Below are 25,693 nucleotides of genomic sequence, written 5' to 3'. Positions count from 1 at the left end.
AAACTAAATAAACACAAATAATTCATATCTAATGTAAATTATTTTAAATAAATGTAAACTGCATCATATACGAATATATTATTATATTTCACTATTCAAAATGTGAAAAACCTGCTTATTCTTCAATCAGACACATGAATATGTTTCAAATGATCTTACAGCTGCTTGTGGGGCTTTAAATGTCACTAAACACAATTAAACACTGTAAATATCATCATTTACCTCTAAAGTCTCCTCATACTGTATTGATGACTCTACACCAAATCTGGCCAATCACATGCTTTCTACAGAAAGTCCCTCCCCCAACATACAGGCGACAGAGCAGCAGCACAACAAACACACTTTCTGGACTCTCTACTGGAAATATGAGCTCATAAATACCTTTACTGGAGCTGTGAATCCGCCTGGATGTGGAGGAGTGTGTGGAGGAGCGTCAGAAAGAGGAAAGATGTGCAGCAGAAACACAACAAACACACGTGTGTATCTTCACTGCTGCAGAGGAGGAGAGAGAGCAATGACTGAACACAAACACTACAACAACATCACTACAAACAAACCCACCGAAACAAAGTCACTTACAGGTGAGTCGCGTTACTCTCTATTTCTGCTCTCTGTGTCGCTTTTCTTCACTGTCGGGCTGTAATATCTGCTGTTGACTGACATTATGAGTCTGGCACTGAGCTGTCATCTGCTGGAGCTCAACTTGACGCCAGTAAAACGGTGTACCTGTGTTGATCTGTGGCGCTGTTGTCAAAGGTGTTCAGGCTAAAAGAGCAGCTCGCTGATGCCGCCTAGTGGAGCAGATGGAAACTGCGCTTTAATGCCTCTTGCTGAGTTCACAAGATTTTTTTTATCCACTCGTTGTGTTTTCATACAGCAACAGAAATACTTATAATTCTAAACTTAATGAATGGCTTACTACAATATATGATCTTTTAAAAAGCAGCCAGTCATCTTTATAAGGCATTTATGATCATATTTCTGTTGGTCAATTAAATCTGTAAGTAATGAAAACATTCTGCATCCCCGATATAAGAGCTCGTCAGATAAATTAAATGTGTTTATTGATGAGAGGTGCATTAATTACATACAGGCTAAAAGACGATCTGGAGTGAAGAACATCATAGTGAGAAAGTCACAAGCTAAAATGTTCAATATTTATGTTTTGCACTTTTGCAGATGTCAAGTCTGTAGTCATCAGCTTTTGGGAATTGTTTTATATTACATTTATATTGGTTTGATATTTCCACAATGTTAATCAATAATTTGTCCTAAATTTCTGTATAAAAAGAGCTAAAATAATCCCTTATGAATGATCAGATGTTTGAGTTTAAGCTTTAAAAGGTGAAAAGTGGTTAAACACACACACACACACACACACACACACACACACGTTGTTAGGAGGGAAATTAACAGGTGAGACCAAAAAGAAAACTGAATTGTGCAGAATTCAGAAATATCTCCACAGGAGGGAAAAACTTTCAGCATTTTAAAACAGCAGCAGTGCAGTCCACAAAAATCCCCACAAGAGGGCGAATATTTTAAATTCAGTAAATTCAAGATTTGCAAAAGTGTAGTTCAGAGAAATCTCCACAGGAGGGCGCAATATTTCCTACATATGTAATATTTGTATATTTGTCTATTGTTAGATCAGATATTCAGTGTGTAATAATGTGTGTATTTGTGTGTCGACTCTACAGGATCAGTGAAGTGTTGTGGACTGTAAGCCTGTTGAACAGAAGCAGAGACGTGTGGACAGACACTGACTGTACTGATGACGATCATCTGCTGCTGCACAGGTGATGTAGATCATGTGTGTGTGTGTGTTTGTCTTGCACATGTCGGTTACCATCATTTGCTTTGTGGAGGGTCACTCCTCTACAAAGTAAATGATGGTAACCGAAACGGGTGGGGAAGGGACGCAGGTCCAGAATTTTTATACAGTTCATTTTAAATTTTTTGGCAGGCTGTAAAGTATAACCCCTGCTGGACACGGCTCCGGAAGCTCCAGGGGGAGACCGAACTGGTATCCCCCCTTCTTCAGGCGCGCCTCACACTCACTCACCATTCACACATATCGCAGAGTTCTGGCTGGGACCGATACCAGCAACCCCTGAAGCCGTGGGGCAGCGCTCTTACCACAGAGCCACAGATCTCCATGTCTGAACACTTGCTGGAACTGATGTTGGACTGCTGACCTGTGTGTGAGCTGATTCAATAAAACAAGAATATATGTCAGATCTGAACCCTTGTCTTTATGAGTCTCTTCCTCAGAGAACTTGTGTTTATTCACTCATCAACCATCATTAGTTTCACATCAGCGTCCATCATCTTGATGAACATAATGAACTCAGTGGGACATTAGCCATGGTGAGGTTTGAACCCGGGTCTCCTAGATTAAAGCTCAATACGTTAAGACCTGAGCCACTGAGTCTGGACAGCAAAGTTGAGGTCAGATTGGGGCTTTACCACTATTCTCATACCGACCAAGGTTCGACACATGTTTCTTTGTAATTTGGGCCACAAAAAACCTTTTGGCAAATGTCAAACCCTGTGGCTCAAAGGATGAGCGTTCGCCTGCTATTTAGAAGTGTGAAGGATCGAATCTCATTTCTACCAAATCGACATACAAGTCAGATTTGAACTCTTGTCTTTATGAGTCTCTTCCTCAGAGAACTTGTGTTTATTTACCCATCATGGGTTTCGTTCCATCATCAGGGGCTCCTGGTCAGTATAATGAGGTCAAGATGGACATTAGCCATAGTGAGGTTTGAACCCGGGTCTCCTTGATTAAAGATCAATAGTTTATGACTTGAGCCACTGAGTCTAGATGGTGATCAATGTGTCTGAATGAGGCTTTATCACTGTTTTCATCATGAACAAGGTTTGACAAATGTTTCTTTGTAATTTGGCTCACAAAACAACGACTGCCTGATGTCAAGCCCTGTGGTTCAGTGGATGAGCCTCCGCCTGACATACAGGACACATGGGTTCAAATCCCACTATTGCTTACTTTACTTTCGGTTGCTGGAATTCAATCAAACAGTGTGGCCCAAACAGCAGCTGACAGACTGAAAGCCATGATGGGCTAGTGGATGAACACAAGATTGTGGTGGACAAGGTAACGACAGAGGCCTGGGTACGAAACCCACCTCGATGTCTGGCTCACACCGCTGCAAGTGCAAGGTAATTAGAGTGGGAACACACACATAACATTACTATGTTGTTTTTCTGATTATCTCAGCAGTAAAAAGCAGCAGCAGTGCTTGGATTTGAACCCAGGTATGCTGTGACAGCTTCAGATGTCATGCTGTGTGCTCTGACCACTACACCATCACCACACATATAAACCCACATTTCTTTCTCCAATGGGAGGATAACCACATTCTGCACATTTTGAAAAAAAAACCTAAATAAACACAAATAATTCATATCAAATGTAAATTATTTTAAATAAATGTAAACTGCATCATATGCGAATATATTATTATATTTCACTATTCAAAATGTGACAAACATGCTTATTCTTCAATCAGACACATGAACATGTTTCAAATGATCTTACAGCTGCTTGTGTGGCTTTAAATGTTACTAAACACAATTAAACACTGTAAATATCATCATTTACCTCTAAAGTCTCCTCATACTGTACTGATGACTCTACACCAAATCTGGCCAATCACATGCTCTCTACAGAAAGTCCCTCCCCCAACATACACGCGACAGAGCAGCAGCACAACAAACACACTTTCTGGACTCTCTACTGGAAATATGAGCTCATAAATACCTTTACTGGAGCTGTGAATCCGCCTGGATGTGGAGGAGTGTGTGGAGGAGCGTCAGAAAGAGGAAAGATGTGCAGCAGAAACACAACAAACACACGTGTGTATCTTCACTGCTGCAGAGGAGAGAGAGAGAGAGCAATGACTGAACACAAACACTACAACAACATCACTACAAACTAAACCAACAGAGCAAAGTCACTTACAGGTGAGTCGCGTTACTCTCCATTTCTGCACTTGGTGTGGCTTTTCTTCGCTGTCAGGCTGTAATATCTGCTGTTGACTGACATTATGAGTCTGGCACTGAGCTGTCATCTGCTGGAGCTCAACTTGACGCCAGTAAAACGGTGTACCTGTGATGATCTGTGGCGCTGTTGTCAAAGGTGTTCAGGCTAAAAGAGCAGCTCGCTGATGCCGCCTAGTGGAGCGGATGGAAACTGCGCTTTAATGCCTCTTGCTGAGTTCACAAGATTTTTTATTATCCACTCGTTGTGTTTTCATACAGCAACAGAAATACTTATAATTCTAAACTTAATGAATGGCTTACTACAATATATGATCTTTTAAAAAGCAGCCAGTCATCTTTATAAGGCATTTATGATCATATTTCTGTTGGTCAATTAAATCTGTAAGTAATGAAAACATTCTGCATCCCCAATATAAGAGCTCGTCAGATAAATTAAATGTGTTTATTGATGAGAGATGCATTAATTACATACAGGCTAAATGACGATCTGGATTAAAGAACATCATAGTGAGAAAGTCACAAGCTAAAATGTTCAATATTTATGTTTTGCACTTCATTTATCGATATTAGATGTCAAGTCTGTAGTCATCAGCTTTTGGGAATTGTTTTATGTTACATTTATATTGGTTTGATATTTCCACAATGTTAATCAATAATTTGTCCTGAATTTCTGTATAAAAAGAGCTAAAATAATCCCTTATGAATGATCAGATGTTTGAGTTTTAGCTTTAAAAGGTGAAAAGTGGTTAAACACACACACACACACACACACACACACACACACACACACACACACACACACACACACACACACACACACACACACACACACACACATGTTGTTAGGAGGGAAATTAACAGGTGAGACCAAAAAGAAAACTGAATTGTGCAGAATTCAGAAATATCTTCACAGGAGGGAAAAACTTTCAGCATTTTAAAACAGCAGCAGTGCAGTCCACAAAAATCCCCACAAGAGGGCGAATATTTTAAATTCAGTAAATTCAAGATTCGCAAAAGTGTAGTTCAGAGAAATCTCCACAGGAGGGCGCAATATTTCCTACGTATGTAATATTTGTATATTTGTCTATTGTTTGATCAGATATTCAGTGTGTAATAATGTGTGTCGACTCTACAGGATCAGTGAAGTGTTGTGGACTGTAAGCCTGTTGAACAGAAGCAGAGACGTGTGGACAGACACTGACTGTACTGATGATGATCATCTGCTGCTGCACAGGTGATGTAGATCATGTGTGTGATTGTGTGTGTGTGTCTGTTCCACATGTCGGTTACCATCATTTGCTTTGTGGAGGGTCACTCCTCTACAAAGTAAATGATGGTAACCGAAACGGGTGGGGAAGGGACGAAGGTCCAGAATTTTTATACAGTTCATTTTAAATTTTTTGGCAGGCTGTAAAGTATAACCCCTGCTGGACACGGCTCCGGAAGCTCCAGGGGGAGACCGAACTGGTATCCCCCCTTCTTCAGGCGCGCCTCACACTCACTCACCATTCACACATATCACAGAGTTCTGGCTGGGACCGATACCAGCAACCCCTGAAGCCGTGGGGCAGCGCTCTTACCACAGAGCCACAGATCTCCTGACTGAACACCTGCTGGAAATGATGTTGGACTGCTGATCTGTGAATTCACAATAAAGAATTGAATAAAAATAAACTTGTGTTGACTCAATCTTCTGAAGTGGGGTTTGAACCCAGATCAACTGTGATGGATGAACGATGATGAGCTCTTACCACTGAGCCACAGATCTCTTGTCTGAACACCTGCAGGAGTTCATGTTTGACTCTTTACCTGTAAATTAGCTGCAATTTCATTATAAATATGTTAAAGATCCCTCGTGCTCTGAGGAGGGATTTGATCTCAGGTCCTCTGTGAGGGTTCAGAGCTCATGCCATGTGCTCTGACCACTGGACCATCATCAGCCACACTAATGCAGGAGCTTCTGGTTAACACAAGCACATTTTTAGATGTCAAATAGAAAAAAAATAATAAAAATAAGGAGGAAAACACGATAAAATAAGATTTAAACATCAGAATGTAGAAATAAACACAGAAATGTCCAAATATAAATGATAACAATCAGAATCTAACAGTTTTTAAGATAATAACATCATTAATCATCCACACACTAACCTTCACTTCTCTGCTGCCTAAACAGCTCGATCAGCAACATCATTAATTCAGTGCAGCTCTAATTCTGAATATACTGATGTGCTCTTCATTACAGCACTCAAACATGATCATATTAACACAATAAGAGTAAATGAATGCTGAAACTCACCCACTGCTGAAGGTTTTGGCCTTCAAACCGTCTCTGTTTCAACTGCTGCTCATTAAAGTTGGAGGTTTATGATGCGAGCAAAGCTTCAGCTCCTCTAAAAGACAGAAGACTGCATTTTTAGAGCAGTTATTTAAGCAGTAAACACGAGCTGATTCAGCTGTCATCATGTGTTCTGTCGCTGCTGGGGGCGTGTCTCTGTGCGTCTGTCAGTGCGTGACGCCGTCTAGTGGAGCGCTGGAGAACTGCAGTTCAGGATCAACACGAGCTGCAGCAGCACACAGGAGACTGAAGCTTTAAACTCACCCAGTTGTAAACAAAGTCATCATTTTGACATGATTTCGACTCGCAAAACATCGTGAGTTAACTCTGTGCACTCAACTGAGAGGGTAAGACTGATGCTGTTGAATTAAGCACGTGTTCAGTGTGTACACACGGTGATCTGCCTGTAGTGTGTGTGTGTGTAAAGCTAATTCATCCTCAGTTCATCCTGATGTGTGTCGTGTTTGATCAGCGATTTGGGTTTGTGACGCAGATTATATTAGTTTAAGCAAAACTAGTAGCTTAATTGGCTCTTTACACTTTAAATAATTAAATATGCACATTTATAAAGCAAATAAACTCTATGTTGCACAAGTTAGTCCAGGAGTTCAGAGCGGAGTAATATTCAGACCGAACAACATTGAGACTGTTCACAGTTTGTATCACTCCGCGTGTGCGTGTTTGCGAGTTCCAGACAGACGGTCAGTTTATTGCTGGAGGCGGATTTATATTAGCTGTCAATCACTGAGGAGACACACATTTGCAGAGGAGCTGTTGTAGGATATCTGAAGCATACACAGCTAGATTATAGGATTTAGGATATATTATAGGATTATATAATAATGATTATAATGCTTTAACAAAAGAAAGAAAATATATACTGGGAAAAGTTCATTTTAAAAAGTAATATATTAATCTTAAGTCCAGCTGAGATGAAAAGATAAACAAATTACACAAAAATGGCATAACACATTTAATAACTTTAAAAGAGATGACTCAAGACTAATATCTGACTTTTAAAAGTCAATTTCCAGCACATGATCCTCCTGCACACTCCGATACAGTAGGTGGCGATATGCACCTGATTAGTGTTGTTTGCAGTCTGACATGAAACTAATAATAAGAAGAAGACTGATTATGTGATCAGTGCACATGATGGACGTCAGCCTTTCTGCTCCTGCACTCAGAACTGAATCAGTGGATGCAGCATCTGGTAAATAACCTCTTGATGTGTTGTTTTGTTTTACTAGATGTCTTCTGGTGATGGATCTACACTGATATCTGTTCATTACGCTGCACATGTCGTCTCTCTCTCGTCTCTGATGGACTCAGTTCAGCTCATGCAGCTCTCTGAAACACGCTGAGGATTTCAAGAAAAGAGAAGCCATGTGCAGGATCTGGAAATACAGATTTACATGTGAACTGAAGCCATGAGGAAGAGGAAGGTGGTTCTTCATCATATCCTCACTGATGAAGCCCTGACTTTACACGCTTTACCTATAATGTCCACCTGATTACGGGCCTGTTTCAATACACACACGTCTGCTCTTGAACACATCAGAGCATCTGAACATGATATCTGAGGCTGAACAATTCCCATCAGGCATCATGTTCTAGTTCTAGTCTTCAGTGATTATTAATGTCTGCTGATTATTAATGTCTGATGATTATTAATGTCTGCTGATTATTAATGTCTGATGATTATTAATGTCTGTCATCTAAACTGAGCTTGTTGATTTGGTCAGACAGAGTCAGCTAAAGTAAGATGCTCTTACCGTCTGGTTCTTCTAGACGTCTCTTCTAGCTCAGGCTGAATGTCTGTGTGAAGATAAAGAGAGTCGAGTGGTGATGATTGATGCTTTTCAATATTTCAGCTCATTTGTTTTAAAGATCAGCTTAAACTATATTGTAGATTCATCACATCAGCGCCCTCTAGTGGAGAAACACTGACATCTCAGGATTTTGTTGAGCATCTTTCTAAAATCAGAATTGGCAGAAAAATGTGTGCTCTGAACCACTGATTCAATCAAAGATTCAAATCAAAGATTCAAATCAAAGATTCAAATTAATGATTCAAATCAAAGAATCAATTTAAAGAATCAAATTAAAGATTCTGAGCTTATTGAATCAGTGATTCAAAAGCAGCATCACTGCATTTTAGAGATTTGTCTCACCTGTGTTTGAGTCGCGTCTTCTCTTCACACTCCTTTACTTTCCATCTGTGCTGTGAATAAAAACATACAAACATTAAGAAATGTCTCCTTTACTGTGCCGAAAATACATAGAAGGTGTTTGACTGTTTGGCTGATTTTTGATCTTCACTAAAAAACTAGTGAACTTCATTGTAAACCCTGAAGCAGATGTCAGTCTCAGTGGCTCAGGCGAGAAGCGTTGCCCTTCAATCCTGGAGTCCTGAGTTCAAATCCTGCTATTGCTGACTCTACATTGTTGAGATCAAATAAAAGAGGACTGAAAGCTTTCTCTGAACGTGAAGAGCACAGTGGTGTGAGTGGATAAACACCTGTGCATGAAGGAGGAGGCTGGAGAGATGTGGGTTCAAACTCCAGAGCAGGCAAACTTTAACTAGTTTATTGTCCAATCACAGCTCAGATCAAGACACAGCTCAAGCATCAGTTCCAGCAAGTGTTCAGACAGGAGATCTGTGGCTCTGTGGTAAGAGCGCTGCCCCACGGCTTCAGGGGTTGCTGGTATCGGTCCCAGCCAGAACTCTGCGATATGTGTGAATGGTGAGTGAGTGTGAGGCGCGCCTGAAGAAGGGGGGATACCAGTTCGGTCTCCCCCTGGAGCTTCCGGAGCCGTGTCCAGCAGGGGTTATACTTTACAGCCTGCCAAAAAATTTAAAATGAACTGTATAAAAATTCTGGACCTTCGTCCCTTCCCCACCCGTTTCGGTTACCATCATTTACTTTGTAGAGGAGTGACCCTCCACAAAGCAAATGATGGTAACCGACATGTGCAAGACAAAACACACACACAATCACAGACATGATCTACATCACCTGTGCAGCAGCAGATGATCATCATCAGTACAGTCAGTGTCTGTCCACACGTCTCTGCTTCTGTTCAACAGGCTTACAGTCCACAACACTTCACTGATCCTGTAGAGTCGACACACAAATACACACATTATTACACACTGAATATCTGAGCTAGACAAATAGACAAATACACAAATATTACACATGTATAAAATATTGCGCCCTCCTGTGGAGATATTTCTGAATTACACCTTCGCTAATGTACTGAATTTAAAATATTCGCCCTCGTGTGGTGATGTTGGTGAATTACACCACTGCAAATCTAACTGAATTAATTTCAGCTTTTCGCCCTCCTGTGGAGATATTTCTGCATTACACATTTGCTAATCTAATAGATTTGTGGTGATGTTTGTCAACATCATTAGTCAGAGTCTGTCCACACACACACAGCTCTGCTTTACACTCCACAACACATCAGTTATTATGTAGAGACATTCGGACATTACTAGACTCACTACATGTCTTAAAGTCAATGATAATTCAGAAATATCTCTGTTAATATCTCATATAAAACATGCAACATCAGACAGATAGATGGTATATTGCAGTAATGCTCCATCAGTCACTGTTATTCATCTACTGTTGTTCTCTGTTTACTTCTAATGATGCTTTAATTAAATGACTCTTACAGGCCACAGAACTGACATATAAACACTGAACAGAAACAAAAACACTATTTCCCTCCTTCAGTAAGTGTGTTTGATGCTTGTCTGCTGTGTGTGTGTTAATAACATGTGCAGATTTCCATCATTAAAGTCAATTTCTGTCCACTAAACCCAGACTGAGGACTCTTAATCTGTCAGACCAACAAAACATCACAACAAGAGATTACAGAGACAACAAACTCAATTTCAAACTCAAACTGAATTTCAGGATTTAAAATGATTAAATTGAACATAAATGTTTGATATTGATAAATCACAGCAGACTCTGTTATACTTCAGTGATGCTGCATCAGTGTTTTACTGTTCACTTTGGTGTTAAATACAGTTTTACAGCACAAAACAGCAACACTGAATAAAAAAGCCTGATTAAAATATTGACAGATCTCTGAACATCATCACTAGTTTACAGAAACAATGAAACGGAATGAACAGCAGTCACTAACATCAGCAAAGTGTCCTTCATCTCATGTGTTTCATATCTGGACACTTTAAATAATCCTGTCATTTACTCTCACTACAGTGTTCAGCACTAGAAGAATTAACAGCAGAAATAAACACCAGAGCTTCACACAACGACTGCAGGATCAACACAGACACGCATCTTACTCTTGATGATGTGAATATCAGTGGATTAAACACTGACAGACTGTAAATGCACCGCAACAACTATCAACACATCTGCTGTACATGAGGAAATCCACTTACTGTCGGCTGAGTCGCGTGACAAGCTCGAGTCCTCCATTGTAACGGGTTGTGTGTCGGTTAAATTTGCAGATTAGCTGGTAATATTTGTGTTTAAAGTGTAAATATTAATATCTGTCATCTGCAGGATCTGCGTGTGTTGTTGTGGTTGTCGTCATCAAGCGTCACCAGGTGGTCAATCACTGAAAGGTGTCAGACTGGAGGTGAAAACGGCTCTCGCCGCCTGGTGGAGCGGAGGGAAAACGGCACGCATGAACGATTTTAACAATGCCCTCCTGTGGTGATTTTCTGAATTACACATCTGAAAATTGAGTCAGATTTTAAAGTTGAGCCCTCCTTTGGTGATTTCAGTGAATTACACATCTTCAAATAAAGCCGATATTAATGTTGCGCCCTCCTGTGGTTATTTTGTGATTTACACATCTGAAAATAAAGCCGATTTTAATGTTGCGCCCTCCTGTGGTTATTTTCTGAATTACTCATCTTCAAATAAAGCCGATTTTAATGTTGCGCCCTCCTGTGGTGGTTTTTCAGAATTACATATCTTCAAATTGAGTCTGATTTTCATTTTGTGCCCTCCTGTGGCGATTTTCTGAATTACACATCTTCAAATACAGCCGATTTTAATGTTGCGCCCTCCTGTGGTGATTTTTCTGAATTACAAATCTTTAAATACAGCCGATTTTAATGTTGCGCCCTCCTGTGGTGATTTTTGTGAATTACACATCTGAAAATAAAACCAATTTTAATGTTGCGCCCTCCTGTGGTGATTTCTGTGAATTACTTATCTGAAAATAAAGCCGATTTTAATGTTGCGCCCTCCTGTGGTTATTTTGTGATTTACACATCAGAAAATAAAGCCGATTTTAATGTTGCGCCCTCCTGTGTTGATTTTTGTGAATTACACATCTGAAAATAAAACCAATTTTAATGTTGTGCCCTCCTGTGGTGATTTTTGGGAATTACACATCTTCAAATAAAACCAATTTTAATGTTGCGCCCTCCTGTGGTGATTTTTGTGAATTACACATCTTTAAATAAAACCAATTTTAATGTTGCGCCCTCCTGTGGTGATTTTTGTGAATTACACATCTGCAAATAAAACCAATTTTAATGTTGCGCCCTCCTGTGGTGATTTTCTGAATTAAACATCTGAAAATAAAGCCGATTTTATTGTTGCGCCCTCCTGTGGTGATTTTCTGAATTACACATCTGAAAATAAAGCCAATTTTAATGTTGCGCCCTCCTGTGGTTATTTTGTGATTTACACATCAGAAAATAAAGCCGATTTTAATGTTGTGCCCTCCTGTGGTGATTTTTGTGAATAACACATCTGAAAATAAAGCCGATTTTATTGTTGTGCTCTCCTGTAGTGATTTTTGTGAATTACACATCTAAAAATAAAGCCGATTATAATGTTGCGCCCTCCTGTGGTGATTTTTGTGAATTACACATCTGCAAATTGAGTCTTAATTATGTAAACTTCACCACTGCAAATTCCATCCAATAAATGCGAACATTTTTTTTGCTTTTAACAGATTCTCAAAACAATCTCACACAGAACAGATCTGTCACTCAAGGTTTTATTAACTCTCCTCATAATTTATTAATTTATTAAAGACTCTTACATCAATTTGTCACATTCACATACAATGCAGTACAAATACAACAAATCAGTGTGCATATAAAAATGTGGTAGTGCTGCATTTGGCATGGATCATCATAGGTAGTTTCATTTACACAGCACCTTAATTTAGTACAAAACAATGACAATATATAAAAAATAATAAATGATACCGTGAGCAACCCTGTAAAAACAAACATGATGAACAGTGAAGTGTATATAAAGTCTATATATACTGCTATGGAAAAAAAAAAAACTAAAGACCAATTAAAAATAATCAATTACTCTGGATTTACATGTATGTGTTTAAGATGGATTTTTTTGTTTGACTCTAGGTGTGATAACACTTCTTTTGAAAATAAAAAGCTCAAATGTGTCTAATAATTATATTCAGTATATTAATATAATTAAATGATTATAAACATGTCTGAAAACATGGCACACTTTTTTTGATAAGTTTAGCAACAGAAAAGCAACACAACATGGTTCTGTTTGAGTAAAATGTGAACTAATGATTCATTTTGTTTGCATAAAATAATAAAACTGTGCCATTTACAGGTGTTTATGCTCATTTTTAGACAACACAACACTGGTTTTTACTACAGTCAAACGATGGCAAAAAAAAATCATTATTTATAACGCTGATTTTTTATTCATTCGTTGCTTCATTTTCTTTTCTCGTTCGGCTTAGTCCCTTTATTAATCTGGGGTCGCCACAGTGGAATGAACCACCAACTTATCCAGCACATGTTTTACGCAACGGATGCCCTTCCAGCCGCAACCCATCAATGGAAAACACTCATACACACTTATTTTTAATTGCTACAATTGTTTTTCCGACCAACCACCATTTTCTGAACATAAACTAATGCTCCATATAAGAATACTTCACTTTGACGATGTATATATTATGAAGAAAAGTTATCAGACCTTGATAGAATAAAACAAATATAAACACTTTGCTCAAACCCACACCTGATAAACCCAGTAAATCAAGTTTTTCCATAGCTACATATAAAAAGACACTGGTTCACAGCGTCAGCTTCACAAGACCTTGTCTAATAATCTCAGAACACAATGTGTCTCAATAACAAGAACATCAAATCGAGTGTTAAAAACCAGCACCATTCAGTGAGCGACATGTTTAGTGTGGGTGACGGTAAAGTCACCAAGGACACTTTGAATGTGTGTGTATTGTGCTGCTCTGGGGTGTGTGTGTGTGTGTGATGTGCAGAGCTTCATGGGGACAAAAAGAGATGACTCACTGCTTTCTCAAGAACACACACACACACACACACACACTCCTGCTGCTACAGACTGAAAAAAAATGAATAAAAAACCTGTCAACACGTCAAAGACAGCTTTCTGAAAGAGACCCTGCCTCATAAACTCTTCATATGTACATAAAGTTTCAACATTTCCACAGTCAGACACGGTGAGAGACCATATAAATAAATCTGAAGTATATATATATGCATTAGAATACTGTATTTGTGCAGTTATTGTACCTAAATTGTGCTTCAGTTATTGAAAAAGACCATATCATCCTTCCATCTCTCTCTCATATATATATTTATATATATATATTCTATTTGTGTTTGCCCAAAGTACCAGATGCTCTCTTCTCAGATTTACCAAAGGAAGATTACCATCTTATATTCACACACATACACACATATATCTCTATGTACAAGATTTCATAACAGAACAGGAATGCCAGATCCTCATTGCTTCGAGTGTTTGTGTGTCGATCGTGAGCCACAGTAATTGTGTCGGTTAAATAAGAAAGTCTTATAATAATGATCACTGCTATCACTGGGCCTGCAGCAGACCTTCCCACTGAATGGGCTGGGAGAAAACCTCTCTTTCGAGCCACATCTCGTAGCTGTAATGGAAGTCTTCGGGCAGGTCCACGCGCTGACCTAAAACACTTTGAAGGCAATTGTCCACTGGTGCAAACTCACTGTTCTGATTCTTATCATAGCGCCGTGTGTTGAATTTCTCGATGCTCTCGCGTAACGCACACTCCTCCGCCTGGAAGTCCCATGGTCGAGCGTCAATATCTGGTAGGAGGAATGTAGAATTATTTGAAAGAATGCATTGTGTACAGGAATAATCAGAATAACTTTAGCTTAATCAAAGAAACATTTAGAAATGTTCAAATAAAGATGCATGGAAATAAAAATTCTGGGCTCAAACCAAGATCGAAAAATACAGCAACTTTTGTTTAATACCAACTTAAAGTCTTTTCCTCAACACCCCTGACAAGACAAAACTCAGACTTTTACCGTTTCCATATGCCCAGTCGTCATTGAGTCGATGTCTGACTTTCTGGTAGATGGCAGACATGGTTTTCATGTTACTCTTTCTCCACTGTCGTCCCAAATACTTGGTCTGGATCTTGAGTAGTTTGAGGACATAGAGCTGCATCATGGCCTGTTTGACCTTGAGCGCCCTTTTCAGGATAGGAGCAGACTTGAACACCACAAGCATCTGCAAACGAAATAAATCAATTCAATTCTTATTTATTTGTACAGCACTTTCACAACTGCGGTTTCAAAGCAGCTTTAAAAAAAAGGTGTACATTACTATACTAACATCAATCAGAAAACGTTAAAGCGATAATAAACGCAGAACTGAACATGCTGTCATTGTTTACTCATCCTTTCCTTGGTCCAGTTTGAGTTTCTTTCTTTTTATATTTTGAAGAAAGCTAGAAAACTGTAACCATTGACTTCTATTGTGTGTTTTTTTGTCTACTATGAAAGTCAATAGGGCGACGCAGTGGCGCAGTAGGCAGTGCTTTTGCCTCACAGCAAGAAGGTCACTGATTCGAGCCTCGGCTAGGTCAGTTGGCATTTCTGTGTGGAGTTTGCACGTTCTCCCTGCATTTGCCTGGGTTTCCTCCAGGTGCTCTGGTTTCCCCCACAGTCCAAAGACATGCGGTACAGGTGCATTGGGTAGGCTAAATTGTCCGTAATGTATGAGTGTGAATGAGTGTGTGTGGATGTTTCCCAGAGATGGGTTGTGGCTGGAAGAGCATCCGCTGCGTTAAAACGTGCTGGATAAGTTGGCGGTTCATCCCGCTGTGGTGACCCCGGATTAATAAAGGGACTAAGCCGACAAGAAAATGAATGAATGAATGAATGAATGAAAGACAATAGTTACAGGTTTCCAGCTTTCTGGAAAATATCTTGTTTCAGTGTTCATCAGAATATAAAACTCAAAATGTTATGAGTGAACTATCCCTCTGAGGTATGAGTAGAGTAGACAGTGCAGCTGTAAAGTGTACACACAGTCAATCTGCAGTAATACAATATAATGTCAAATACATGCAAGATCATTTCTATTTAATTCTCTTTATTCAATCCTTTTAACAGTGTCAAATTGTGTTTATAAAAATATGTAAGGTGCATTTAATCTTTTACATGTAATCATTCATACATAAATAGCTCTAAATTAATTTTGAAGTTATTGTATGATCAAATTTAAGAACTTTTCTTTCCCTTTATTTTCTCTACATGAACAGATTGCATCATACAATTATAGATGCTACTGATTTATTCCATTAGATATTTTTTTCACGTATATCACCATTTATATGTATTCTGTCTCTTGTACGATAGTGGATCTATTATATGATGCAATATGTTGAAGAGTGTTTAATAGTAATAAAAATGAAAGCAAATTAATAAAAAAAATACATCAACAAATGACATTTTTGACAATTATTCGATTCATTTTCCATTGTCCTCTGATTTATTAGAGGTTGCCAAAGCGGAATAAACCGCCAACTATTCCGCCATATGTTTTACACAGCGGATTCCCTTCCAGCTGCAATCCAGCCTTGGGAAACACCCATGTACTCTCACATTCACACACAAACTCATACACTACGACCAATTTAGTTCATCCAATTCACCTATAGCGCATGTCTTTGGACTATGGGGGAAACCGGAGCACCTGGAGGAAACCCACACCCATACTGTGAGAACTCCACACAGTAACACCATTTGGCCCAGTCAGGACTCGAACCAGTGACCTTCTTGCTGTGAAGCCCTTAGCTACCGTGCCGCACTGAATTATTCATATAGAGAATATTAAATGTGGTCATTTTCTTTGTCTCACCATAGTTCTTGAGTGTTTCCACTTGGTGATTTTATTCAGGATTCTCAGCAAGTTGATGCAGGAGAACAGATTACGCCAGCAAAACTGATTACTGTCACCAGCTTCCTATTTACACACACAAACATACAATCAGTATCTTAAAAAAGCATTTAAAAAATACAACTTCTATCTTTTTATACCTCTTCAGCCTCTTACTTCACACATGAAATGAGTCTTGAGATTTAGTAAAGAACTTGACAAAGGAAAAGTGGTGTATTGTATAATTACCAGACTTTCAGCGGTGAGCTCAGGCATTTCGTGAACCGCACAGTGTGGGAAATCAAGTGCACAAATGCTGCCATCAGAAGAGGAAACAAAACAATACATGGTTTAAAGACTTTCCGATGCGCAAGTTGATTTGAAGAAGCATAGATTGAAATGTCTACCTGTTTTTGGCACTGATGTAAGACATGATGTTCTGGTTGAAGAATTTGAGGATGAGAGGGATGCAGTTGGCAAACACCAGATGCTGAGCCACATATTCAAACTGTACAGATCAAGGGGAAATATATATTAAAATATATCAGTACATCAGAGTATATAATGCACTAGATTAAAGAAACACCTAACTTTCTTTTTGGAATTAGGCTCACTTTACAACTCCCATAGAGTTTAACAGTCCAGTTTAACCAGTTTTGAATCCATTCAGCTGATCTACGGGTCTGACTGGAGCTCTTTTAGCTTAGCTTAGCATAAATCATTGAACTGCATTATACCATTAGCATCTTGTTAATTCATGATGTGACATGCTATTTCTGGATCCAAACCACTACTCATTTTCATGCTCTGATTGGCTGCTATAAAAAGGAACTTCCGGCAGGGTTCGGGGAGCTTATTTGTGGTGCAACGGTTGCAGGGAGTGGAGCTCCTGGATTTCCCTTACCCCTCCGGACGACGACCATCATTCAATCTTGTACCGTTGTTCATACGTTTGTTTGATTTGGTGCGATCCGAGTGCGATTGTTGGATTCACTTATGCCAAACTATCCACTCTAACTGGGCAAACAAGACAGGTTCTGAAACAAAAGTCTAGATGTGGAAGCATCCTCAGTCTTAGGGTGCTTTCATACCTACACTTTTGTTTCGGAACGTATCTCGTTTGCCCAGTTAGCGCGGTTCGTTTGGCATATGTGAACAGGGCAATCGCACTCTGTTCCGCGTCAAAGTAATCGCTCCAAGATCGCTTTAATGAGGTGGTCTCGGCTTGATTGAAACGAACCCTGGAGCGGTTCGATTGCAGTGAGAAAGCGATCCGAGTGCGGTTATATCACAGTGTTTTATGGATATGTAATAGGCTTACGGCTATATGAAGAGAGAATTATGAGTATGGCGGGAAGTTTCGCGAGTCTCCGGATGCTCGCAAACGAGTGATGATCTCCCGGTAATCTCGCGTCTCCCTCCCGGTCCTCAAATAGGCATCGTCGCGCACCCTTCTCACCCCTCCCCAACCGCGTCTCTCCTCAGACACGTCGTGCGCGCGCACCCTGTCAATCACCACCAAACCACCACCTCTCCTGACAGCTGAGCGGGATGCTGCAAAATAAACCCTGACACTCTGACCAATGTGAGGAGAGTTTACTCGCACGTGACTTGTTTTAGCTCTTTGTTCCGATTAGAAACTTTGCAGTGTGAAAGCGAACTGCTCCAAGAGCAAAGAGCAACAATGTAACAATTGTACAATCTCTGTTTCGGAACAACTGAATCGATTCACAGGTGTGAAAGCACCCTAGTACAAGATGTAACTACAGAATGGTCAAGCTATTTTTATAGGACCTATTTTTTTAAGTGAGATGCTAATGGTCTAATCTGATGCAATGACTTATGCTAAGCTAAGCTAAAAGTGCTGCTGGCAGATTTGAAAATCAGCTGTATGGATTAATAAGAATAGTATAAATCAACTATTTAACTCTAGGGCACTTGTAAAATGAGCCTATTTCCAAAAAAAAAAAAAGTGTTCAATTAAATGTTAAAATAAAAAGGAATGACCCTTTAAATCCATTGCTGTAGATGAAGTCAGTTTTGCCCATAATATCTATAATTAACTGCCAACTTCCGTCTATCTCTGAAGAGCAGGAGCTTTCATTAGGCTGTCACTAGTAAGACATTCATTTCTCTCTGCTGCAAACCAAAGGGTGATTTGCTACTCTATTTATCACGATAATGAGCAAAATCTGTCAAAGATGCGCCCAGAATTAACTGTACGTCAGCTCAGCGGGAAATGTCAGCAGATCAGCAATGCTGACGTCCGTTCTTGTTGTTTAAAGTGAGTGATTGAGTAACTGAAACGGAGATGGAGTGGAAGGAAGGAATACAGGCTTGCTTTGACTGATTATAAGCGCTGTATGAATTCAGAGCTCTGCAGGATGAGCATGAGGAGAAAGGGTGAACAGGAACGACAAAAATAAATGCTATAATAATCACCACTGCCATTCTCCACCAGTAGAGGACGGCGTTTATAATCTTTTTTCATAATTTGTGACGCTCATCATGCAGGATTAATCTGAGCTGTGCTGACAAGATGAAGCACATCATGCATTGGAACATTTGGTTCTCGACCTCGGCTAATATTTTTAGATGTATGAGGAGAGAAATTCCCTGATTTCTCAAGAACTGAGACAAGATGATGATGAATTGAAAACATTTTAAGTATTACGAGTTTGGTCAAATGTTTTTACATAAGCAAATTAGACATTTGCTTGCGTATTTACCACTAATTTGCAAAGCTGTTTTGTGTGAGTCAATTTTGTTTAATTATAAGTTTTGTCCCACTATAAATCAGTAATTATTTCCAAAAACACACATTTTTGCTACACTGTAAAAAAATGCTTGGTTTCACACAATCAATTTTGTTGGGACAACATCAGGAAATTAATTTATTAGTTAACTTATTAGTCTTATCCAATTCAAGTGGATTGAATATAACACAATTAAGTAGTCCCAAAAAAACTACTCAAGAATTGTGACGTTTCAGCTCATCAAACAGCAATCGAAGTAACAAAGAAGTAAAAACAACCCCCTCCGTAAATCTTCACGATATAGATGGGATTAAACTGGAAAAATCTGGTTCAGTGCATGAGGGGGTTTGACCGATCCAGCCGAGGAACACAGACTCTGAATATGGCACATTTGGCTTTCATTTTAATGAATTTAGAGACTTTTTTTCGTTTAAAAGTTCAGATTAATTTAGCTCAGCTAAAAATGAACATCATTTACTTTCCCTCATGTGGTTTTAAGACTTTGTGAAGTTTTTTATGAACTAATTTTGAGAGGATCACGTGCTTATGATTGCTCTCAGCTGGTCCTGCGTCAGCTCACGATTGATTCACCAATCAGATGATTCCTAACTCACTATAAATAACCAGAGTTTTCTTATCTCAGTCTCTTCGTCTTGAATAAACCCCCCACCTCCCACCCTCTCTGTGGTTAAAGTTCCTACTAAACCAGTTGACATTTCTGCGTGGAGTTACAGTGCGCGTTCTCCTTGTGCTCGCGTGGGTTTTCCACAGGTTCTCTGGTTTCCTCCCAGAGTGCCAAAACACAGAACCCAAGTAAATTGAAGATACCAAATCAGTACAATAGCCAAGCTCTTAGCAAGTTTACATCTCTTCTTAGCCTTTCTATTAGCCAGAAATAAGTCAGGGGAGTTCATCGAGATCTACCCGAGCTCAAACTCCCCTCTCTTCCTGCAAACAGGAGGAAGCCCCAGTTTCGAAGATCTCATGAGCTCAGGGCTCTTTCCCGGGACAGCATGCCAAATATGCTTTATTATCAATCATCAGCCAAGTGTGAACTCTTGAATATGAGATTCTGTCTTTTGTTGAACACAAAAGAAGATATTATTAAAAATGTTGTTTACTGGGGCAACGCGGTGGCGCAGTAGGTAGTGCTGTCGCCTCATAGCACTGGTTTGAGCCTCGGCCGGGTCAGTTGGCATTTCTGTGTGGAGTTTGCATGTTTTCCCTGTGTTCACGTGGGTTTCCTCCGGGTCCTCCGGTTTCCCCTCACAAGTCCAAAGACATGCGGTACAGGTAAATTGGGTGAGCCAAAATTGTCCATGGTTTATGTATGTGTGCGAATGACTGTGTATGGGCTTCCCAGTGATGGGTTGCAGCTGGAAGGGCATCCGCTGCATAAAACAAATGCTGAATAAGTTGGCGGTTCATTTCGCTGTGGCGACCCCAGATTAATAAAGGGACTAAGCTGAAAAGTTGGCTAGGGTACCGTAAGTGGTTGCTAGGGTGTGGCTAAAAAGTTTCAACGTCATCAGTGATTAGCAGATTGGTAGTCTGAGTTAAATGAGCACAACATTAAGTCTGTATGGCAGTCTGATGCAAAGTTATGAGGTCACAAAGTTTGGTCCAATGTTAAGTCAATGGGATTTTTCTGAATTTTCCAGGTCAGTAAATCGGATCAGTTGGAAAAGATATAGCAACCCGAGTCGGAGCAGTTTGGAGGTTTAGTGTTAGTTTGGTGGTTGTAATATGAACGGTCTCAAGCCACCTTAACTACACAATTTAGCATCTTAATAATGCATCAGTTCATGTTGAACTATCATTATTAAATGCTTTACAAAATTATTTATACTTAGTTATTGTTAGTAAATACCGGACCATTATTCTAAAGTGTTACCTTTTTTATGTATGATCAATTTTTTGGCTTGCAAAAACATGTAATGGACAAATTTTAATTGAATTGTGAGTAAATGATGAAAGAATAGTTGGGTGAACTATCCCTTTAAGTGCTTGGCCAAACCCCTTTTAAGCCTTGAAATGAATAGCGCATTGACAGTGAGCCTTTTTAGCGAAACGCAGGGTTACTTTTGCTTCAGAGACACAAGGAAGGGCAAATAAAAAAAGTCTGACCTGGTATATGTGGTTGAGTTTGAAGTGTTTGAGCAGCAGTAGCAGGAGAGCTGAAATGGCTTTGACGATGATCTCCTTGTGTCTGTTGACATCAATGCCCAGCTTCATGCTCTGGAGGACGGTGATTCTGTTTCCAAACACAAACACTGGGAACGTTTGCTGTGTGTCTAAATCAAACCACGCTGCTCTTTTCATGCTCGGCTGTACAAACACACAGACTTACGGCATCTCCTCTGGTAGAACATCAGCCAGGATGTTGATTGAATCTGTCTTTGCTTTGGAGGTTGGAGCCGCAGCCAGAAGCAGCTTCAAAAGTGCAATCTACAAAGAGAATAACTAGGTTACTAGGATTGTATGAAGGGATGCATGCATTATCTACTGCACCGTTATCAAATATAATGCATTATTCAAAACAGGAGTCTTTTTTCTCTCTCTTCAGTCCTGATGTCTTATTTCAAGAAGATTCTGATATCCTCATGAACAGTGTTGGGGGTGATGTATGATGAGTAATGTGACAAAATAGTGACATAATAATGTTAATTTTCCAAGTAACAAGTAATGCATTACGTAAATAAATTAAGGTAATATTATTTGAGTTTTTTTTTTTACAAATATAATGCAACTTACTTTTTAGTTTAATTAATTAGCTTTGTAAAAACAAGTAATTCAAGATTTTACACTTCAGATCAAGGGATCCTCGAGCCCAGGGCTCCCCCCTTTCGCAGGGCGAGGGGAGATTGAGTTCAGGTCTAGCTCAAACTCCCTTGCTGCTGAGGCCAAGGCGAACTTCCTGTGAGTAAAACCTTTAGGCTTATAGATTTAGGCTTATTTTTTCTATATTATAAAGCACATTTGGACGGTGGGAGGAAACCAGGGAACCCGGGGGAAACCCAGGCGGACACGGGGTAAACAAGCAAACTCCTCACAGAAATACCAGATGGGTCAGCAAGGACCCAACGCCATTGGTATTCTTGCTGTGAGGCAACAGTGCTAGTCACTGGGCCATCGTGCCACCCATTCTGGATAAAGGTGGAAGAAGGGGAAGAGGGAAGTTTTTTTCAGATGAAGATAGTTGTAGAAAGGAAATGAGGATATATATAAAGACTTGGGATCCTTTGATTGGAAGATCATGATTAGCTAATGTGGACCAGCTGGGTCAATCATGAGCACATGGTCCTCTCGAAATTAGTTTAAAATTAAACTTCACTTAAATAAAAAAAGAAATTAAATTAATTAGATTTTAAAACCCTGGTTACGCTGAATCAGACATAAATAAAAATGGCAGAGCCTTAGATTTCTTTGATGGAGGTTTTTGCATTATTTTGAACGCATTGAAGAAAAGGACATGGGGATTGTCTCTCATGGACTTTGATTGAACTAAAATAATAAGACAAAAAAGAACAAAAGTAGCAAAGTATAAAGTGTGTTGTTAATTGCAGAGCTCCTCTATTTTATTTACAGCCAGGTGTGGTACTTATTAGGCATAGGCCGGTTTATGATTCGACAGTATGATAACCTTGGATAAAAATATCACATTATTGTGATTACTGCTCTATAATATAATCTTTTTAAATGTCTGGGTAAAAAAACAAAAACATTTTTCCCTTTTAAACACAATATACTTTATTTTAAGGAACATTTATAATATTTTGGAAGAGTAAACATGCCAGGCTAAATTATTTATCGACTTCTGCTGTCTTCATGTATTTCAAAATCACAGATTTTCTTTACTATTTAAAATGGCTTCTTTGGATATCTCTTTTGCTAAAGATACTATTGTCCTAAAAAAAAAAGTAAATACAAAATTGTACACATACCTTAGGAACGTTTTAGCAGAAAATTGACGGTTTTAAAACCTTGACTTTTTCATATAAAAACGGTTATCGTCCCATGCCTAGTACTTACCATAAAAAGTAATGCAATTAGATACTTTTTTTGGGGGGGGAGCAACTCAATATTGTAATGCACTACATTAAAAAAGTAACTTTTCCCAACACTGACCATAAACATTACATACAAATAAAGGCCAAAAATGCAAATGCAGTACAGGTGAATTGGGTTGGTTAAATTGTCCGTAGTGTATGGGTGTGAATGAGTGTGTATGGATGTTTCCCAGAGATGGGTTGCAGCTGGAAGGGCATCGACTGCGTAAAAATATGTGCTGGATGGGTTGGTGGTTCGTTTCACAGTGGCAACCCCAGAATAATAAAGGGACTAAGGCGAAAAGTAAATGAATGAATGAATAAAAGTTTGCTACATTATTTAAATATGCAAATAAAACATTTTGGAGGGGATTTGCTGTCAAAAGGCAGAATATAGATTTTCGATAGAGCAGAGCAAGGAAATTTTTACAGTATGTTTGATAATATTTTTTCTTCTGGAGAAAGTCTTATTTGCTTTATTTTGGCTAGAATAAAGGCGGTTTTACATTTTATAAACACCATTTTAAGGACAAAATTATGAGCCCCTTAAAGCAACTTTTTTTTTCAAAAGTCTACTAAACAAACCATCATCATACAATAACTTGCCTTATTTCCCTAACCTGCCTAGTTAACCTAATTAACCTAGTTAAGACTTTAAATGTCACTTTAAGCTGTGTAGAAGTGTCTTGAAAAATATCTAGTCAAATATTATCATCATGGCAAAGATAAAATAAATGAGTTATTAAAACTATTATGTTTAGAAATGTGTTGAAGAAAATCTTCTTTCCATTAAACTGAAATTGGAGGAAAAAAATAAACAGGGGGTTAATAATTCAGGGGGGCTAATAATTCTGAATTCAACTGCATTAAGCCAAAGAGTAGAATATTGACCAACGCATTCAAAATATACATATTTCCCCTTTTGTACAATTTCTTTATCAGAAAATATAAGCTATTTTGACAATCATCTGACAGCATAAACTTCATCAAATCAAATAATTATAGTGGTCACTTACTACATACTGAGAGAGGCTGGGCAACATCCCCAAATACAGAATCTCTGTGGGTGTTTCTTCCACCTCTTCTTCCCCCTGGCCAATTAAAAGAGTAGATTCTGATTGACAGCTTAATGGACCAGTAAGAAATGCATAAAAAGCATGACGTGTCTAAGGCACTTACCATAGTCATGGGGCACTGCTGGAGCTCGTCCTCTCTCTTGATCTGGACCTCCGCTATAGAGACATACTTGTGCTTCAGAGACAAAAGAGAGAATTGCCATGGTGACCAAGGACACATATCTAAACTATGATTGGCGGAAAGAGCCACAGTGGAGCATGCATTAAATCACTAGATTCAAGACCGTGCATATATCGGTGGCAGAACAGCTGGCAAATCCTATTCATTTAATCCATTTATTAAATGTTATATTAATGTTTTCATCAATAACTCACTCTTAGTTCAGCAATAACTATTCAGGCATGTTCACAATAACTGAATTATGTACAGTTGAAGTCAGAATTATTCGCCCGTCTGTGAATTTTCTTTTAAAAATATTTCCCAGATGCTGTTTAACAGAGCAAGGATTTTTTTCACAGTACTTCCTATAATATTTTTTTCTTCTGGAAAAAAATCCTATTTGTTTTATTTCGGCTAGAATAAAAGCAGTTTTATATTTTGTTTAAACCATTTTAAGCTCAATATTATAAGTCCCCTTCTGCAATATTTTTTCTTCAATTGTCTACTGAACAAACCATCATCATACAAAGACTTGCATAATTACCCTAACTTGCCTAATAATTCTGACTTCAACTGGGGGACTAATAATTCTGACTTAGGGTTTGATATTGATGCACTCATGAATGCGCTGTGATGACATCACTGATGCAACATCAAAGGACAGAGATAGCATTTGTTGTGAACGCTTGTCCACCCTCCGAAACTGAAAGTGAAATCTACATCACGAATGCCTCCTCTGTCACTTTCGATCCACTCAAATGCGTTCTTCAAGAACATGAACATTAATTTCTTTCAAAAAACGCACATGTATAATAGCAGCATTCACAACAAATGCTATCTCTGTTGTTTGATGCCGCATCAGTGATGTCTTCACAGTGCATTCATGAGTTCATCAATTTTACATCACCACCTCATTTATTTCAGTAGTTTCCTACTAATAATGATGTGCCATGGATAAACCTCTGACGTTTAGTAAAATACGAAAATATAAAAAAATAAAAGTATTTCCATGCTCACCAGTTTCAGAGTCTTGACACTCTCGTGTATAGGTCTGGGCAACCCAACCAGAGTGTCGATGTCACTGAAATA

At 38.9% G+C, this 25,693-nt stretch overlaps 1 protein-coding gene and 2 long non-coding RNA genes across 6 annotated transcripts in view; 1 reads left to right on the top strand and 2 right to left on the bottom strand.

The window, feature by feature from the left end:
- The first annotated feature begins 338 nt into the window (after positions 1 to 338).
- On the top strand, positions 339 to 2,246 carry LOC148679902 (uncharacterized). Its single transcript, XR_015942201.1, has 3 exons — positions 339 to 581; positions 1,701 to 1,799; positions 1,967 to 2,246. It is a non-coding gene; the product is annotated as an uncharacterized LOC148679902 (long non-coding RNA).
- Positions 2,247 to 7,327: 5,081 nt separating this feature from the next.
- LOC141381565 (uncharacterized) lies at positions 7,328 to 10,952 on the bottom strand. Its single transcript, XR_015482519.2, has 6 exons — positions 10,797 to 10,952; positions 9,388 to 9,486; positions 8,889 to 9,213; positions 8,542 to 8,591; positions 8,143 to 8,185; positions 7,328 to 7,764 (listed from the first exon to the last, which is right to left on the bottom strand). It is a non-coding gene; the product is annotated as an uncharacterized LOC141381565 (long non-coding RNA).
- Positions 10,953 to 12,376: 1,424 nt separating this feature from the next.
- The window catches only part of strip2 (striatin interacting protein 2), a 42,567-nt gene continuing 29,250 nt past the window's right edge, over positions 12,377 to 25,693 (bottom strand). For all 4 annotated transcript variants that reach the window (XM_087247912.2, XM_087247914.2, XM_087247915.2 and 1 more), the window contains 10 exons: positions 25,622 to 25,685; positions 24,548 to 24,619; positions 24,385 to 24,459; positions 21,670 to 21,767; positions 21,447 to 21,573; positions 16,971 to 17,071; positions 16,813 to 16,879; positions 16,546 to 16,650; positions 14,706 to 14,910; positions 12,377 to 14,480 (listed from right to left, as the gene is read on the bottom strand). In XM_087247912.2, coding sequence (XP_087104038.1) covers positions 14,230 to 14,480; positions 14,706 to 14,910; positions 16,546 to 16,650; positions 16,813 to 16,879; positions 16,971 to 17,071; positions 21,447 to 21,573; positions 21,670 to 21,767; positions 24,385 to 24,459; positions 24,548 to 24,619; positions 25,622 to 25,685 — 1,165 coding nt within the window. In that variant the 3' untranslated portion in view covers positions 12,377 to 14,229. The remainder of the gene's footprint in view (positions 14,481 to 14,705; positions 14,911 to 16,545; positions 16,651 to 16,812; positions 16,880 to 16,970; positions 17,072 to 21,446; positions 21,574 to 21,669; positions 21,768 to 24,384; positions 24,460 to 24,547; positions 24,620 to 25,621; positions 25,686 to 25,693) is intronic.

The sequence above is a fragment of the Danio rerio genome, chromosome 4, assembly GCF_052040795.2.
Source record: "Danio rerio strain M-AB ecotype USA chromosome 4, GRCz13ab, whole genome shotgun sequence".
NCBI lineage: Eukaryota > Metazoa > Chordata > Actinopteri > Cypriniformes > Danionidae > Danio > Danio rerio.
The sequence above is the reverse complement of the archived record's forward strand: the minus strand, read 5'-3'. Positions and strand labels throughout refer to the sequence as shown.